The sequence below is a fragment of the Thermobia domestica genome, chromosome 15 (genome assembly GCF_964235325.1).
Source record: "Thermobia domestica chromosome 15, izTheDome1.hap1.1, whole genome shotgun sequence".
NCBI classification, from domain to species: Eukaryota; Metazoa; Arthropoda; class Insecta; order Zygentoma; family Lepismatidae; genus Thermobia; species Thermobia domestica.
In genome coordinates, this window is record NC_137468.1 from 47,646,373 (window position 1) to 47,663,657 (window position 17,285).

General features: G+C 35.5%; 1 protein-coding gene across 2 annotated transcripts in view; it reads left to right on the forward strand.

Moving 5' to 3' along the window:
- Positions 1–17,285, forward strand: part of LOC145671020 (diuretic hormone receptor-like) — a 1,407,723-nt gene that overhangs the window by 1,163,889 nt on the left and 226,549 nt on the right. For both annotated transcript variants that reach the window (XM_081739675.1, XM_081739676.1), the window contains exon 8: positions 15,762–15,842. In XM_081739675.1, the coding sequence (XP_081595801.1) occupies positions 15,762–15,842 (81 nt within the window). The remainder of the gene's footprint in view (positions 1–15,761; positions 15,843–17,285) is intronic.

A 17,285-nucleotide genomic window follows, 5' to 3' on the forward strand; every position in this document is an offset into this window, starting at 1 on the left:
TTCTGGACAGAGTGTGGTGTTGAAATGTGATGGAAAGTGGGCCTTGTACGAAGCTCCATTGGTCAGCATCCCATGAACCGGTTTCAAAACAGCCGAAAACAGCACTGCATCACAAGGAGGTCCTCCTGTGTGTTTGGTTGACTGTTCACGGAATCGTGCCACGAGAACTGCCACCGGCTGATCAGAGCATGAAATACAACTGTGTACTGTCAGCAGTTGATCCGTGTTCAAGAAAAACTCAAAACAATGAAGCTAGCATTTTTGGTTCGCAAAGCGGTCCTCCTGTTACAAGACAACGCTAAGCCCCACGTGACTAGGATAACCGGACACTATTCGACGCTTCGGAAAGGAAACGTTATAGCACCCGCCATACTCCGCGAACATTGCACCGTCCAATTATCACTCGTTCCATTCCTTTGACAACCACCTTAGAGGACGCCAGTTCAAATCCTTAGTGAAGGTTCAAAATGCACTTGATACCTTCTTTGCTTCACGGCCCTTGAAGTTCTACTGCGATGAAATCCACGGCCTTCCAGAACGTTTGCACAAGGTCATCGATGATAATGGGGACTCTTTCTGACTTTGCAGGTACGTCTTAGGTGACATACCGATGTTCAAATGTGGTGTGTGAAAAAGCGACAGAACGTTCTTGATTATCTTTATATAAGCTATGTATTTTCAATATAAGCAGGTGTTTTTACGATTATAAACAAACAGTGGGAGTGGATATAAAGAAAATCCTCTTTTCAGGAAGAAACGAAAGCGATACGTAGAACCACGAAAAAATTCGACAACTCCACCAGAGGTTCTCCCTCCAAAAGGACGGCTGTTAAAGCGAACGAGAGAACCAAGAAGTTACCAGTGCCAGTGCTGATCGCGCACCTACAAAACTGTCTCCCGAGGGTGCCATGCGCTACTGAGATATCCTTTAACACCTTCTCTCAGGGCTGCTATGAGCTACGGGGTACAATCTTTTATTACGTACTACCGGAACTGCTATGAGCTACATCCTTTATTTCACGCTCCCGAGGCTACTATGAGCTAAAGAGTATAACACATCCCGCTTGAGGCCGCTGTTTGCAAAGACAAATATCTTTTCAAACCGAAAGCAATATCATCTACCGAACAATCACTGAGAGCATTTTTAGTGATCAAAGATTTCGAGAAACTTTCTAAAAACTTTGTACAATTCTAGAACATTGCAATATGGACACCGCAAGTGATAAAAGATTTCAACATGTTCTGATTTCATCAGGACAGACAAGGAAAATTTTCTTTGTACTTTACTGAATCTATATGAAGACAATGTTTCTCGTAATCTCTTACTGGTTTTGATCTATAGGAATCAAGATGAAAATCGGTACCGAAAACATTTCTGCCACTTCCGGTTTGAACAGAATGATACGGGCGAAAACTGAATCAATTTTCGGGTCCTAAGAATAGGAATTACTGAAAATATATTTTGGAAAACTACGAAAAGTTGTCGTGTTACCAGAAGGGACAAAAAAGGATCTGTGAAGAAAAGTAATGATGACAATAACAGAAGGAAACTGAAAAGGGAGATGAAGGTGATTAACTGTGATATTAGAAGGAAGAATCAGAATATAGAACGAACGAAAGAGAGAAAAATCTGGAAAAAACTTATTAAAAGGAGTGACTTCATATGAGAAATAAAGAAAGTTTAGAAATGGCTTTTATAAGGGTTCCTTTTTTCCAGTCCTTTAAGTTCGAAACTAACTTACAGCTATGAAGATACCGTACGTGCACATGCAACTATAGGGTTTCGGCGCAGAAGTTTCAGAGTACATTCTCCAAGGAAATGTTCAATTGCATTTTTAAAAAACTGGGGTTAGTAACTTTCTGGACTGCAAAAATCAAAAATCTCGAAGAAATTATTTTATTTATTTATTTCTTTACTGTTGAATGTACCATATAGAGAGTGCTTTTCGAGAAATTTCGCTCCTGATGCTTGCTTCAACAAGATGTTTAAGATAGTTATCAACTTCTCTGCTTCACTATGGTATTTGCAAAATATATCTCGTATATTTGTTCTATTCTATAACTATTCTATTCTATTTGTTTTAACGTAGTCTAGTCTTCCTTGAAGTACATTGCGGTATGTATTATAATGTCTAAAGAAATGTTTTCTTGTAGTCTGTCTACAATCTATCTGTCGTAAAATTTATTAGTGATCCTGCTCGAAATGTTCTAAAATGATTACTAACCTAAAATGAAAAAATATAATATAATGTATACAAGAACTAATTATATTCAACCATCAGTGAAGGGCCTGAGTTCAGAACCTCGATAGAAAGAGGGGAAGATGAATGTCCTTAAAGAAATGTTTTCATAAACATTCCACTATTTACTCTCTGCTGTTCTGCATACCTACAGAACCACTATGCAATGCTGGTCACATATATGCCAGCGTTCTTTAAAAATTGAAACGTACATTCATTTTAATACCCGCGCAAACATCCCAAGCCGAAAATTTAAAAAAAAAAAAAAAAATTCTCGTACGGCCTCGGATCTGGTGGAAATCTATGTGTGTACGAAGTTTGATGATTCTAGATGATTCTTTGCTACGCGGGAAGCTGATGATAGACAGTCAGACACACTGGGAACTTGACCTCCCGAGCCCGACCACCGCACTACTCATATTCTTAACATATTTCTATTCTTAAGGGCTTTCGAGATATGGTCATCGCATTATAACAATTACAACCTTCACCCTTTTTCATTCCGCCTTTCTCTTCCTTTCCCAGAAAAACATCAAGATAACGCCCAAACACGCCATTAATTGCTTTAATTAATAGTCTAAATACCAATTTTCATGTTTGTAACCTTAAGGAGTTTCAAGATATGACCATCTTAACAATTGAAAACCCCAGCTCAATTTACTCCCCGCCTTTTTCCTTCTTATGTAGAGAAAATATACAGGGTGTTAATGAACTATACCGACAAACTGTAGGAGGTGATTCCTTACATCAAAATAAGAGGAAAAGTTCCTATGGACCTATGGAGAAAAGTGAATAGTTTCAGAGCTAGGGCTGTTCAAAATCGCGAAAAAGCCAAATTTCAAGAGAACCTATTTCGAATTCGAGAAACTGTGGATGATGGTCCTTAACAGCGGAACGCAATCCAAAAATGCATATTTCATTAATATTCAATGGGTGTACAAAGTATTCCATGTGGAATGAAATTCCCAGACATATCATCAACAGAATTTTGAAATATGCTCTGACTTTATGGTTGGTCCAAAGTAGGCAAACAATAAGCCTTGATAATATTGAACATGAAATTCTTTGGCGCAATGTCGGAATTGTTAAGGATCGTCAGCAGCAACGTCTCTCTTACTCGAGTAAACGCATGCTGCAATGTTTTCTTTCATGCTTATTAATAAAGAAAACGTGGAATATACCGTGAGGAAATACATTGTATCACACGTTATTCCGAAAACAGAAATCATTGAGTTGCCAGTTCCTAAAACTTCCGACTTCCCTCCGAAGCTCCTAAAACTTCCGACTTCCCTCCATTCTTGTCAAGGCTTACTTCCTGCCTACTTTGGACCCACCTTGAAATCAGGGTATATCTGAAACCTCTATTGAGAGCATTTCTGAGAATTACATCCTGTAGGGAATACCCTGTATACCTATTGAAAATTGACGAAATATACACTTTTGGATTGTGTATGCCTTTATACTTCCTTTATACTGTTAAGATCACCATCCACAGTTTCTGGATTTCGAAATAGGTTTGTTGAAATTTGGCTTTTTCACGATTTTGGAGAGCCCTAGCTTTGAAAGTATGCACTTTTCGCCATAGGTCGATATGAACTTTTTGTCTTATTTTGATGTGAGGAATCACTTCTTCCAGTTTGTCGGTATAGTTCATTAACACACTGTATAAAAATTCTTAAACATGTCTTTTTATGAAGATTACAAATACCAAGTTTCATGTCTCTTACATTAAAGGATTTTGGGATACGGTCATCCTGTTACAACAATTGTAGCTTCACCTTTTTTTGTTTCTTTCTAGGAGAAATATCGAAAAACGATTAAACATGTCTCTAATTATTCTAAATCTGAAGTTCATATACCAACTTTCATGTCTACCCTTCAGAGGTTCTGAGATATGAATATTTTACTGCAATATTTTTCATTCCTATATCCATCTTACCTGCCGAATTTCCAAAATTCCTATCTTGGGAGTATCTTATGTCACAAATGTTATGCACTGTCAAAATTTCAGGTTTCTAGCTTAAGTAGTTTGGCGTGGACGTAGATAAGTTAGTCATAGCTAAGTTTTCGTCCCGTAAATTTTAGCTATAAAACTGTAAGTTTTACTGATGGTAATTCTGTCAAGAGCCACCACTGACTGACATGAAGCCTGAACCATTAGTTAACCAACTTGTTCGTGTTTTGATGTAATACTTTTCCTAGAATGAAACCGTGTTTACATTACAAGAAATACAATTACGCGAAGGGAAGGCGTTTATTGTCTTTGAAGACGATTTTTGTTTAAACACTGTTAGCAATTGAGAAAAGTGCATGTTGCCATGCCTCGTGCAGTAGTGTGTCTGCTAGACCACACCCACCTTTTCACTACACGGCAATATTACGTCAGAGTTTTTGTTTCATTGTCCTAGCCCACACACACGACCGGTTTTGTCCCATGCTGTAATCTTTTCATTGCTCTTATTGGTCCGTGTTGCTAAAGAAAATCGTGATTTTGTGACACTTTTCACAATGAAAATAAAAGATAAATTTATGAATCAAAACTAAAAATAAAGAGAAAATTATTAACTAAAAAAGTTCAATATGACACATTTTTGATACGGCGGACAAATAATGAAAAAGAAATGGAAAGGTTATTGAAAGTGAAGTCCTAAAAAGTAGATGCATCTGACACATGAATAAAAACACAGAAGTTGATATTTTAAGCTAAGCTTTTTTTTCTTCTTACAAAACGTTGCTTTGTTTAAATAATATATGAATGAAAAGAAAAATTCTTTTCATTTAGACAATTCGCATGTGTGACTTGACTTCACAAGTAGAATGTCAATAACAAATGTTCATGTGTATGTGGGAGTAAAATCAACTAGATAAAACTATATACATTTCGAAAACGTAAAAAAAGACACACAAAAAGCTAAAAAGGCTCTTTTTCCTGAATTTTCTTTTCAGAATTAATAAAGGTCTGTGTTCTGAAATATAATAATAATAATAATAATAATAATAATAATAATAATAATAATAATAATAATAACAAGAAGAAGAAGAAGAATAAAGAGAAAAACAGTTTTGGTACAAACGGCAAACGTAATAACTTGACTTCTCTAAAAGTTATTATCTGATAGACTAAAGAATTTGAAAAGATTGTATTTAAAATTATTTTTTTTTATTGATCTGCCAACTGGGTTACAGCATAGAGAATGAATGATGGAAGTAGATCTAATATTATATTTCTTACTTTAACTTTATTCAAGAGCATAAATAAACTTTTTCTATCTATCCATGGCGTTGTGTAAATACACATTCGCTGTACTAATTGCCTTAGGTGACACCAATTCAAAGTAAACGAAAATTTGCTTTACAAGAGAAAGATATGAAATGGTTCAACTTAATATCTTTGCAAATTAGAAAGAAAGTGTATATCGTAATAACTCTATATTTAAAAAAAAAAAAATACGTAACCCCGCGTAGCGTAGTCGCTAACACTATCGCCTTCGGTGCGAGCGGTCCTGGGTTCAATTCCCGTTGGAGGCACTCGGTTGAAAAAATGTTAAAAGCATTTTCAGACCAGCCATGCTGAACGAGATGTTCCTGGGCTTTCCTCATTCACATCACACAAAGGCTGTGGTGGTGCCTATCCAGGTCCCAAACCTCAATAATTTCTTCTTTCCCTTTCCCCGCACAGTGTGCTCGCCGAGGGACGTCATCCCTCGCACGTGTCGGGTTAAATGGTCATAGATGCCGAATGGCGAGATATCTAAATCCTAAATCTCTAAAAAAGAATGATTTAAGGACAATTCAAAAATTTTGTGGCCCCAGATTAAAAAAAATTAAATATATTTCATTGTCAAACATTTTCTTGTACTATATAGTGTTGCCAAATCTAAACTAACAATTTATTCAGTATGATGTGCTTATTCCTTAAAAAAAAAAAAAAAAAAAAAAAAAAAAATGAAAAATTGGATTTAGGAGCCGTTCAAAAATTTTGTGGCTCCTGATCCAAAAAAATCCAACTTATTTCATTCAATCAAAATTTTCTTGTAAGCTTTATATCTGGAGAAGTACATATGGTGTAGTCAAACCAAAATTAACTCTTAACTCTTTATGATGTGCTTACTCAGCAAAAAAATACGAAAACTAGATTTAGGGCCCGCTCAAAAATTTTGCCGTCCCTTATCAAAAAAAAAAAAATACTTTTATTCAATCAAAAATTTTCTTGTACGTCTTACATCTGGTGAATACATATAGTGTAGCCAAACCCAAACTATAATTTAACTCAGTATGATGTGCTTATTCCGTTAAAAAAAAAAAAAAAAGATTTAGAGGCCGTTCAAAAATTTTGTGGTCCCTGATCCAAAAACTAATTATTAGCCAAGTTCGCAATCTTTTGATGCATTTTTGGATCATTCCTAAAATTTTTGTTATTTTTCAGAACATCATATAGTCACCACATTCAGAATTGTAACTTTGTGATGGTGTGTTACGGTTATGGACTTAAAGTGAGCTTAAAGGCACGTGTAAACGTTGTGCTATTCGTTTTCTCAGAAAATTATTTTCCGCTCTGCCGATAAAATTTCAGTTAGTTTGTAAACTTACGGTGCGTAGTAGTTGTTTCATTAAAAAAAATCTCTTTCATGATAAAACAAATCGCATGTAACGCAATTAGTTGAAAATGCGCCAGGAAACTAACATATAGAATATGGCAACCCCAGCCCCCCTCGGATTTTCGAACGGTATCCAGTTCTTGAAAGTACATGTCAAGACATACTAATTTGCTTACTCACATAATATTACTACTTAAAATATTTATATAAAATACTGAAGTACTATAGTTTCCTACTGTACTAAGAATGATATGTGCATAACTAACTGTTGTTTTATATTATGCATCATATGAATGAATATGTGGTAGTCGCGACTACTGTTGTGCGTTGGTCTTTCTCTCCACTGGAATCGGTCTTTTGCTTGCCCCCCTTGATAAAATCCTGCAAGCGGGACTGTCCAGAATATTATCTTAAGGAATCATTTAAAGCAAGGACTTGAAGCAATCTTTTATTTAATACAAGGACTTGAATCAATGTTTTTTTATTTATTAATTGTGACAATTATCGTAAACTTACACGAGAGCTTATTAATTCTCATGATGCCTACTTAAGGATACCGACGTGATCTGATGTCATACATCAACTATTGGATTGATTGATTGATTGATTGATATCTACCAAATATGATTTTTGTGAATTTCTCCGAGGATATTACATCTTAATATTTCCAACATGGTTGGCTGGAACTTCTAATACTCTTAGATGCGCAATTGATTCTGTCTTGTGTAGTACCTTACAAGTACTGAAAAGTCATTGTAAACTTTAAATATTTTTTTTTCTTAAACTACCGCTTACTTTCTTGAAATAAAAAAATGGAAGTAAAGTATAAAATACAACGATCATCTGAGTTAAGAAGAATGAGATCTTTAATATTTTTGACAGCGCGTGGTGACATCTAACCACACTTAGTTTGATATAAATTTACTTTAAAATGCAGTAGGAGTGATACGTTTTCCTAAACTTACAGAAAAATACAACAGTAAAAGTCATTTCGATACTGGTGTTGTTATTTCTAATTTTACCATAAGCTTACACACACACACACACACATAACTATATTTTTAGAAATGAATTCTTCATTTGTACTATAAGGCAATTGATTAGTAATACACAGTCTGTCTAGTGGCAAAAGTGACTAATTTTCTTGGCACCGAATCACTAGCGCCATCTAACGAGTAAGTAGCGACACATTTTTACTATCTTCTGTTAAAGATGACGGTCGATGCGTAAGAATCCTTTCTCCGATCGGAAAGGGAGCAGCAATGGAGCGGCAATAAATTCTGTTTCGAATCAAGAAGTTTCAAATGATTCAATCTGTTTATTATACTGAGACATTGTGCAGATTTCGTGATGATTGGGAGAGCATTGAAGAGTATCCGCAACCAGAGCTACTATTGACTGTGCGAACTGACTAAAACGTTCAAACAGTAACGGATATTATGCACAAGGATCGTTACGATCTGCAAGGCTAATCGGTACATATATCGGTACCAGGGCCGGATCCAAGATTCTCTGAAGGGGGTGCACCAATAACTACCAGTACATTTGAATTAAATTTGATTTTAAAAAAAATGCCTTTAGGCATCTCTAATGTGAATGAGGAATTCCTTTGGAAATGCTATGTGTCTGCTCTCGATGAATTGTTTTCCTTTAACCTTCAGAAAATTGACTTAAACTATTGATTTTGCAAAACTTACTGCTAGCTTCTCACTTTAGGTAGTGTATATTTACAACGAAGAAGGGGGGGTGCACTTGCACTTTTGCACCCCCCTAAATCCAGCCGTGATCCGTACTACTTCATCTCCCCTTCTTCCAAACGTAAAACCTAAAATGATGTTACTGCCTTAAAATTTTAAAAAAGTACCGACAACAAATGAAAATAAACCAAAAAATCTAGGATTGGTTGCTTTCGGTACATAGACAGAGGACGAATGTATGATCAAGATGTTTTCCATGGCAAACGTATGTTGTAAGGATCGAACCAGAGACTTCTCGCACCAGAAGTGAGCGTTCTTCCACTAAACCACCGTGCTCTCTACTGAGGACTGCGGAAAGTAAAGTTACGTCATAGAGCATCGATATTGGAAACTACTAATAAGAGTTCCACATGAGACGGGACAACACAGCATTGTCGTGATGAGATACGAGACGAGATATGAATTGATAGTTACACTTTCCGAGACATGGTGTCACTTTTATGACAGACTTCGTAGGGAACTATAACGTTTAATGAAGTTCAGTATATCTCAGTCGAATTTTTAAAATAGAATGAATTTTAATTAACAAATTGGATTGAAAAGATTTGAAAACCGAAAGTTTTTATGTTTATGTTTAAATAAATATCTTCAAGCTCCTTACTACAAAGTAGCGTACAAATTTTGAATAGTATAAACGTTATACATTTTAGAGTTAAAGTTTCATAACAAAAATGAGATCTTTCAGTTTTACGTCCCACTATTATATCAGGTAGGCTAAAGAGGCGCTAATTGTTAGAATGAATGAAGAAAGTGTGAGAAAGTGTGAGGAAGATCTCCGAGAAAATCCCAGCACACGTTGATAGTTCAGCACAAAGTTCACGTGGCACGAGCTGGGATTGAACCAGGAACCCCATACAGAAGAGGTGATAGCTGTATTATTAAGTCACAGTGATTCCTATTACCTAATAAGTTTTAATTAAAAAACTTTTTCTATAGTAGAAAAAAAAGTGTCCTTCATTGACTTAAGCAATACATTTATATTTAGGGTGTTCGGGAAATGGACAAACTTCTTCGCATATGTGTTCAGGACATCAATACAATAAAAAAATATATTTTGCTATTTTGGACGGAAACGTCTAATTAAGGAGGAATAGGTCCTAAGGTGGCTACACTTAATAAAGAAGCAAGCTTACTTCGTATACGTAATCAGAAAGGAAAGAAAATGCAGGAAAGAAAAGTATATAAGAGTTTGGTTGAAATTGCCTAAGTACAGATGAATGGAGACCAATTTAAGGTGATTACCTAGTGGAATTTGTCGTGGAATGACTACACTCAATAAAACATACGAAGTCTCACTTGTCAGATCAACTTTTATTGTATTGAGGTCCTGAACAAGTATTCGAAGTTTGTTGGTTTGTTCCAGTAACATCCTGTAAGTGTACTATTATATTATCAACATAGTTATCATCATGTCTCATCATTACTTTTCATACATGAAATTAATGGTTAATAACAGTTTTGTGAAGCATATTTTTGTTGCGTTAAATTAGCAGTTAATAAAAAATTGGTAACTCATATTTTTGTTACCTGAAATAAACTGTTAATAGTATATTTATGCTGTATATTTTAATTTATCTGAAATTAAAGGTTAATAAGAGATTTGTGACATATATTTTCATTCTAAATACCGATCAAGAGCATTTTCTAAATAGTTCGGTCTACAACTCGAACATCAAAGGTTTGCACATCAGAACACATATATCATATGAGTACTAAGCTCATCAAAGACAAATTTAGCCAAACTCAGGAATAGATTAGTTTTATCAATCTCATAGAGAAATTCTGTATTACTTGCTAAAATTTGAGTAAAGTCCAACCCCTTACTTTGTCTATACCTTATGAACAAGGCTTGCACACCAAGTTTCGTATGAGTACTAATCCCACCAAGTTTTACTGTTACGCTCAATCAGGCCTGTAGTCAGTATAAGGCAACGAGGCAGTGGAGACCGACATATTATTAGAGACATTATTTTAGTTAATCTTACTTTTACATGTACATAGCAACAACAGCAGCAGCAACAACAACAACAACAAAAAAAAACTAAAAACTTAAGAAATGCTGTAAAATGGTCTCAAGAGCCTTAGTCGCCACCTAGTCATTCCATAGTCTGTGCTGAATATGTCAGATGAACTTAATCTTGCCAATCGTGTACAACATATTGTCTGTGTGATTAACATTTTTACAAGCATCAAATGAACAGTGTGTTGCGGAATTTGATAACTATTTTTAAAGCCATTTTTTTATGTGAATCAAGAAAATCCCAGTCAAATTTCGTATTCTATCTTCATGATGAGAGGGTCACAAATGTATTTAAGCAAGTAGGAATGTCATGTCTACAACACATGAAGGACGTTAGCTTGTATGCCGTTATAATGCCTTAGTTAGCTAATTTTGAAACCAGAAGTTCTATTAGGTATTTACCAGTTCCGGTTTTAGTAGAGAGTTCTTGGAACGCTTGCAGAAAACTGTTCCTTGCTATTATAATTTCTATTCTATAGGGTGGCCCAGAAGTAGGTATACACCCCGTACATTGATCAAGTATAACATTCTAGTTTATGCATTTATTTGCTTAGACTGTTCCGGGCTTAAGTTACAAGTGAAAAGAAGTTAAGAACAAATAATAGAGGGACTAGGTCGTCCTGTTTGATAATTAGAAATGATATAAAATACAGTGAGTTGACGGGATTGTATACCTACTTTTTGGGCCACCCTGTATAAGATCAATATTAAAACCTGAAGCGGCTGCTTTCTGATACTTCCGGTTTGAGTAGAAAATTAAGAGAGCGCTAAATCTATTTTGAGTAACTGTTTCTCGCTATATCTTATAGCTTTTGCTCTATGAAAATCAATATTGAAACCGGAAGTTGTGCTGGGTTCCTATCATTTCCGGTCTTAGTAAATAGTAAAATCTGGAGATGTAATGTATTCTTGAGATGCTTAATTAATTGTACGAAACCGCTTTTCGCTATCTATTACCGTTTTTGCTCCAACGTTTAAACCGGAAATGGATCATTAGCACCAATGAACTCGATCCTTAACTTTTACGCGGTACATCCTAGCTAAAATTTATGGTACTCTATCAAGTACAGTAGAGCGTCGATTATCCGAAGTAATTAAGGGACATGAGTGTTCGGAAAACTGGTTTGTTCGGATAATCGAACTGTACATGTTTATTTGCCATGCGCGGAGCTGCACGCCTCGACTCTAAGCTGGCGCAGCTGTTGCCGTGAACAGCTTTGATACTGCCGCTACTTCTACAGCCAGTGCCAAACCGACAGAAATGTGCTGATTGTAGAAACACAGCGACTGGCGGCTTGGCCGGTCAGCAGCGCCTTATGAAAGCCCCATTAGAAGCAATGTTCCGCCAGCGGTGGCTCAGTGCGGCGACTACTGTGGGAAACTTGATTTGGGAGTGAGGGGGATGATGGACGGTAGGGTGGGAGAGTAACAGGTGCGAGCGGGTACACAGTTCGGTTAAGCGGTCGTTCGGTTGACCGACGTTCGGATAATCGACGCTCTACTGTAATTGTTGAGATTTCACGTCGTGCAGACTGAAACACGGACAGAGTAAATGTATATAAAAGAGCTTTGTTAAACTAAACTTCATTAAAATTTTAGTGAGATAAGTGCTAAGCGGTATTGAATCTAACCTTGGGAAACTCATTGTTTACCTCTATAGTATATAATCTTTGCTTCTAAAATAATAGCCCTGACGCGTAGAAAGAACTTTGCTTAAGAAGATGGTAACTAGGATCGTTTCTGTCTACTTTGAATGATATTTACGCCGCTTAAAAAAAAAAGGTCTCTTTTCTTTCTTCCTTCTTTCAAGGACGATTTTCCTGTTACCAGCATAAATAAGAGGAAAATAGCGACTGATAGAGACTTACGTGTAAAAACGAAAAGATACAAAATCCTTTTTCCCACAATGCTCCGCGATTGAGGCATATAAAAAGAAAGGCAAGGTTAAACCAAAAACCACATCGTGACGTTGCCTAGGTAAAGGACTGGTTATTTACAGCTCTCATCTCATCTCACAGAGAGCTCGACAGTTGATGGCTCTTGTAGAGATGGAGCTCCAATGATAAGGAGGAGCTCTTACGGGTCGTTTGGTGTACATCTAACCACTCACTCTCTGCAGCTTTTCGTCACCACCAAAAGAGATAGATGTGAATTGAGAGGGCTCTTCTCGTCTAATAGTTCCAAGTTCTTTTCTTCAATCGTATATGTAGTAAGGTTGTTTTTTTTCACCATTTCACAGTGAAATGTGAGAAAGTACAGCGGTGTAAGTACAATATTGCTAAATTACGAGAACATGAGACTCAGATTTTACCGATAACAAAACATGACAATCAATCGTTATAACCAATTATTGTTGCTATATTTTCATATCTGTTATCCATCATTTGTCATTTTGGTTATGGTTAAGAATATGGATGCCACTATTTGATGAATTTGCAGGTAATGTAAACAGAGGTACCTTTACATATCCACTAGCCTAGTGTGCACAAGGTTTCGGTTGGATTCCCAATAGGGTAACATTGAACGTACTACAATGATAAGATCGTTTGTGCCTATAGCTTTTATATGTACTCTAGGTATCATCCAATCTAATGTTAAATACAATAAATATTTAAAGTAAAAACACTTTAACCATTCATATGGCTGTAAACTTTCTTTTTTATTATTTCTTGAAAAATGATCTAATCTTTTGGCGCTGTACATTTTCAAACCATCTTAAAGCTATATCCGTGGGTTAGCTATATATTCATTAAAGTATATTATATCACCCATAGTTCATATTGTGCAGCACAAAAGGAAAAGTATAGAAGTGTATGCCTGTATTTACTAAATACTTCAATACTAGTCATACATTATTGATACATTGATCATTTTTCTGCAAATCTTAAAATCAGTGATTTAAAGAACAAACAAATTAACAATTAATATCCATCTCTATTTAATTCACCCATGTTTTGCCGCATGTTATCTTTCAAATAGGTGTATATGTGTGTGAAACTTGTGGAGGGAATTGCCCCCTCCTGATCCCGTTAATGACGCTCCTGGTACTTGGGTTTTGTGCACTCAGTGTTGTGTTTATATACCTGTTGTTGGTTGAAAGAGTTGTATACAGGGAACGCATCACTGCTTTTCTGCATTAGTTTACAGAGTGGCCAAAACATACGAGCGCTAAAAGTCAATACACAGAGCCCGTTTCTCGGTTTGTTGAGTTGTTAAAGTTATTATTGTGATTTGAGGTGAAAAATGGAATTAGAAAACAAATCAACACAACGTAATGCATTCCGATATTAGACGAACTACATATAAAGCGTTAAATCTATATAGAAAACAATGGATGAGTAGACCGATATTGCATTTAGTAGAACAGCAGACACAACTGCGTGTGCAGTAGACACAAGAGTGAGATCTTTATTAAAATTGCGGTATTTTATTTCAACCATACTGTTCAAAGTATATGATAAATTCATACTATAGACCACTGGCGTAATGAAAAACTGATGCGCTTAAGTCTACCCTCTCTTAGTATAGTGATTATAAAAATTGATTCTGCTAATATGCACTGTATTCTATTAGCGATCCTGATACAGTGAAACCTCCCTTAACGGACACCTCTCAATAACGGACACCTCTATACGGACAGATTTTTTTTGTCCTGGCAAAAATATATATTCTCTTATGGAACAAAACCCTCCCTTTTACGGACACTCTCAGATATGGACGCGGACAGTCCTTTTCCCCCCAAATGTTTCAATAACCTCTTCATAACGGACAGGAATTTTTCTCGATTCTGCTATATTTACAGGAGACAAAAGTATTTTCCCCACAAGTGTATCTATCATGAGTCTAGACCGGCGAACCATCAAACAGAACACCTTCAAGTTAAACTTTAAATTCTTTTATTCTGCCCTCAATAAATTGCTTTCTGGGGGAAATTCTAGAAAACCTTCAATAAGCTATAACACTCATGCAGGGTCAGTCGTATGGCCAAGAATTCTATACGAAAGATCTTCCCTTCCCTAACAAATTTAGTCCTTTTTCCTCTGGATCTTGCATCTTTCCGACAATTTCATAGATAACAAAACAAACGTTGTTTGTTTTACAATAACATTTTCAATGAACAATGTTTCCTCTCTTACATTCTTAGTAAAGCAACTTTCTCTAAGATGATATTCTTTGCGAATGGGGCTGAGTCAACAAACATATGCACTCCCAACAACTTGCCTTTCTATCCATTCCGCCAGTACACAAACAAACACACACACACACAGATATTTTTTGCGCAACCGTACTGAAGATTCTTAGAGGACACTAGCTAATGAGTTTAGCCGGTTAGTTGGTTCCTAACGCATCTTTTGAGAAGGTCCTGAAAATGTGAAATAAATGAAAAATTCTTTTCCTCCCGCTTTCCCCTCCCATGTAAGAAGAAAATGCTCATACATGCATTATCTTTTGCAATATACCAATATATTAACATATCCCCCCAGCAATAATACTATTTAACATAAATTAATTTCTCCTTCATCCCTTCCAGTAATTCAAATACGTACTAAATAGAGTATTTTCATATTGAATTTTACGTATTTACGCTCATACATAATATATCTACTGTATATTACTCCATACAATTACCTTTGCGAGAAATTAAATTACTGTAACCTCTCTGTAACGGACACCTCTCAGTAACGGGCAAAAATTAATGTCCCATTGGTGTCCGTTATTGAGAGGTTCCACTGTAATACCATTTTTCTTATAATTTACCACAAGTATTGCACAGTTGTGTTAAAACTTATTTTCCAGAAACTCCCTTTCACATTACACAAGATTTTAACAATATTGGTTATGTATTAAATTCTTTAACTTTTGTTTTAAATATTAAGTTATAATTTAATGCATTACTTGGATAAAATTACTGCATATCTTATTTAGAAATTAAACAAACATATACTATTGGTACGTTAATTCTTACATATATAAATATATATTTCATAGTTTAGCTCTATCAATTGCATTTTTATTTACATAGAAAATGTCAGTGTAAGAAGATCTAATCAAAATAATAATTTGCTAATTATATTGTAGTGTAACATTCTTTGTTCTAATATTAAAGCAGATCCTGATATTATTTTATGCATTTCGTTCTTTCCAGGTTTCTATCTTTATATGCTGGTAGTGGAAACGTTTTCAGTTGAAAACATAAAACTTCGAATCTACGTTCTTATTGGTTGGGGTAAGTATACAATTTTATAATTATGTTCTCTAAAGTTGGTAAGTTAATAGCTCAGTCAGCAAACTATTAATTATACTAGAAAAGTTAAGTTAGGTTTACGTTTCTTATATTTAGGTCACTCAAGACCAGTATTAGGATAAAATAAATCACGTATATACGATCACACCGTATCATGAGAAGAATTTTGTACCCATTTAGCAAGGCACAAATCAAGAATGGTTCCTTTTCTGTTCTTGTTATTGGTTGTTCTTAATTTTTTAAGTTCATTTTCGGACTTTAATGTAATAATTCAAACGGTTAAATCTTCGTCTATTTTATCTTAACACGTTGACTGCCGTAAAGCGCGCATATAGGCTTCACATAGTTCTTCACAGGGGCCATGAAACCCACATACGGGCTTCACATTTCTTCTTCTTCAAGCCGTGATTTCCTCGCGTGGGCTTTAGTCTTGCCTTTGTTAAAGGGGCCATGAGGTCCGTATGTAGGCCTCGCCTCCCCTGAGCAACAGGTTCATTTCTGATTCAAAAAAAGTACACCTAAAGCATAAGTGATGTTAAAAGATTGCATTTCAAGATAAAACATTTGATGGCTGCAGGGGTCGGAATTGAATTTCGGTCTTGGCAGTCAACGTGTTAAGCATGAACTACAATATCAACCCAGAATACCTGCCGTGTGGAAAAGCAAACAATTCAAGTAACCTATTACGGCTTAATAGCGGTATACTGTTATATATCAGTAAGGACATGGTAAAAATAGTTTTAGGTAAGATGCAGGTACGTTGCGCGTCGTGGAAGTCCTGCAAAGCATAAAGAAGTTTTATGATCTAATTTTCTAATTGCTACCTACATGGTATATCCCCTGAAAGGAAGATTTGTATCCTCGATAATCTATGTTATGTATGTGCTCTATGCTATATTGTATCATATTATTCATTCGTTCAAAGCTTCAGTTGATCAGCGAATACAAGGGACAGAATTTCACAACATAGAGCTAGGCTATTTTCAGGTGGAATTATAGCATAGTTCAATAGCAAACATCACTATAGAATGTCTAACACATGAACTGTCCTTGACGAACATATATACAGCAAACGTACCCTTACATAGACCCTGATCAGGTTTAAGTAGACTAATAATTAACACTTTCACATTGGACACGCAAAACTTTCATTGTATTGTAGTGACTTATGAAATCAATGCATTACAGTATAAACATCGTACAACCTCATATTTACATTCTTTACAAGCATCAGTTACTAACAATATTATCATACATTTATACATAGCCATTCTGCATATTATCTGGGAAGTGAAGTTTGGAATTCAAGTAATATAATTATTACTTGTTGTTGCTATCGAAACTCTAATCCTACATTCAGATTAGAAGGAAAACAAAATTAAAGTTTGTAATTTGTCCATCATAGACTTGAAACAATATTCTATC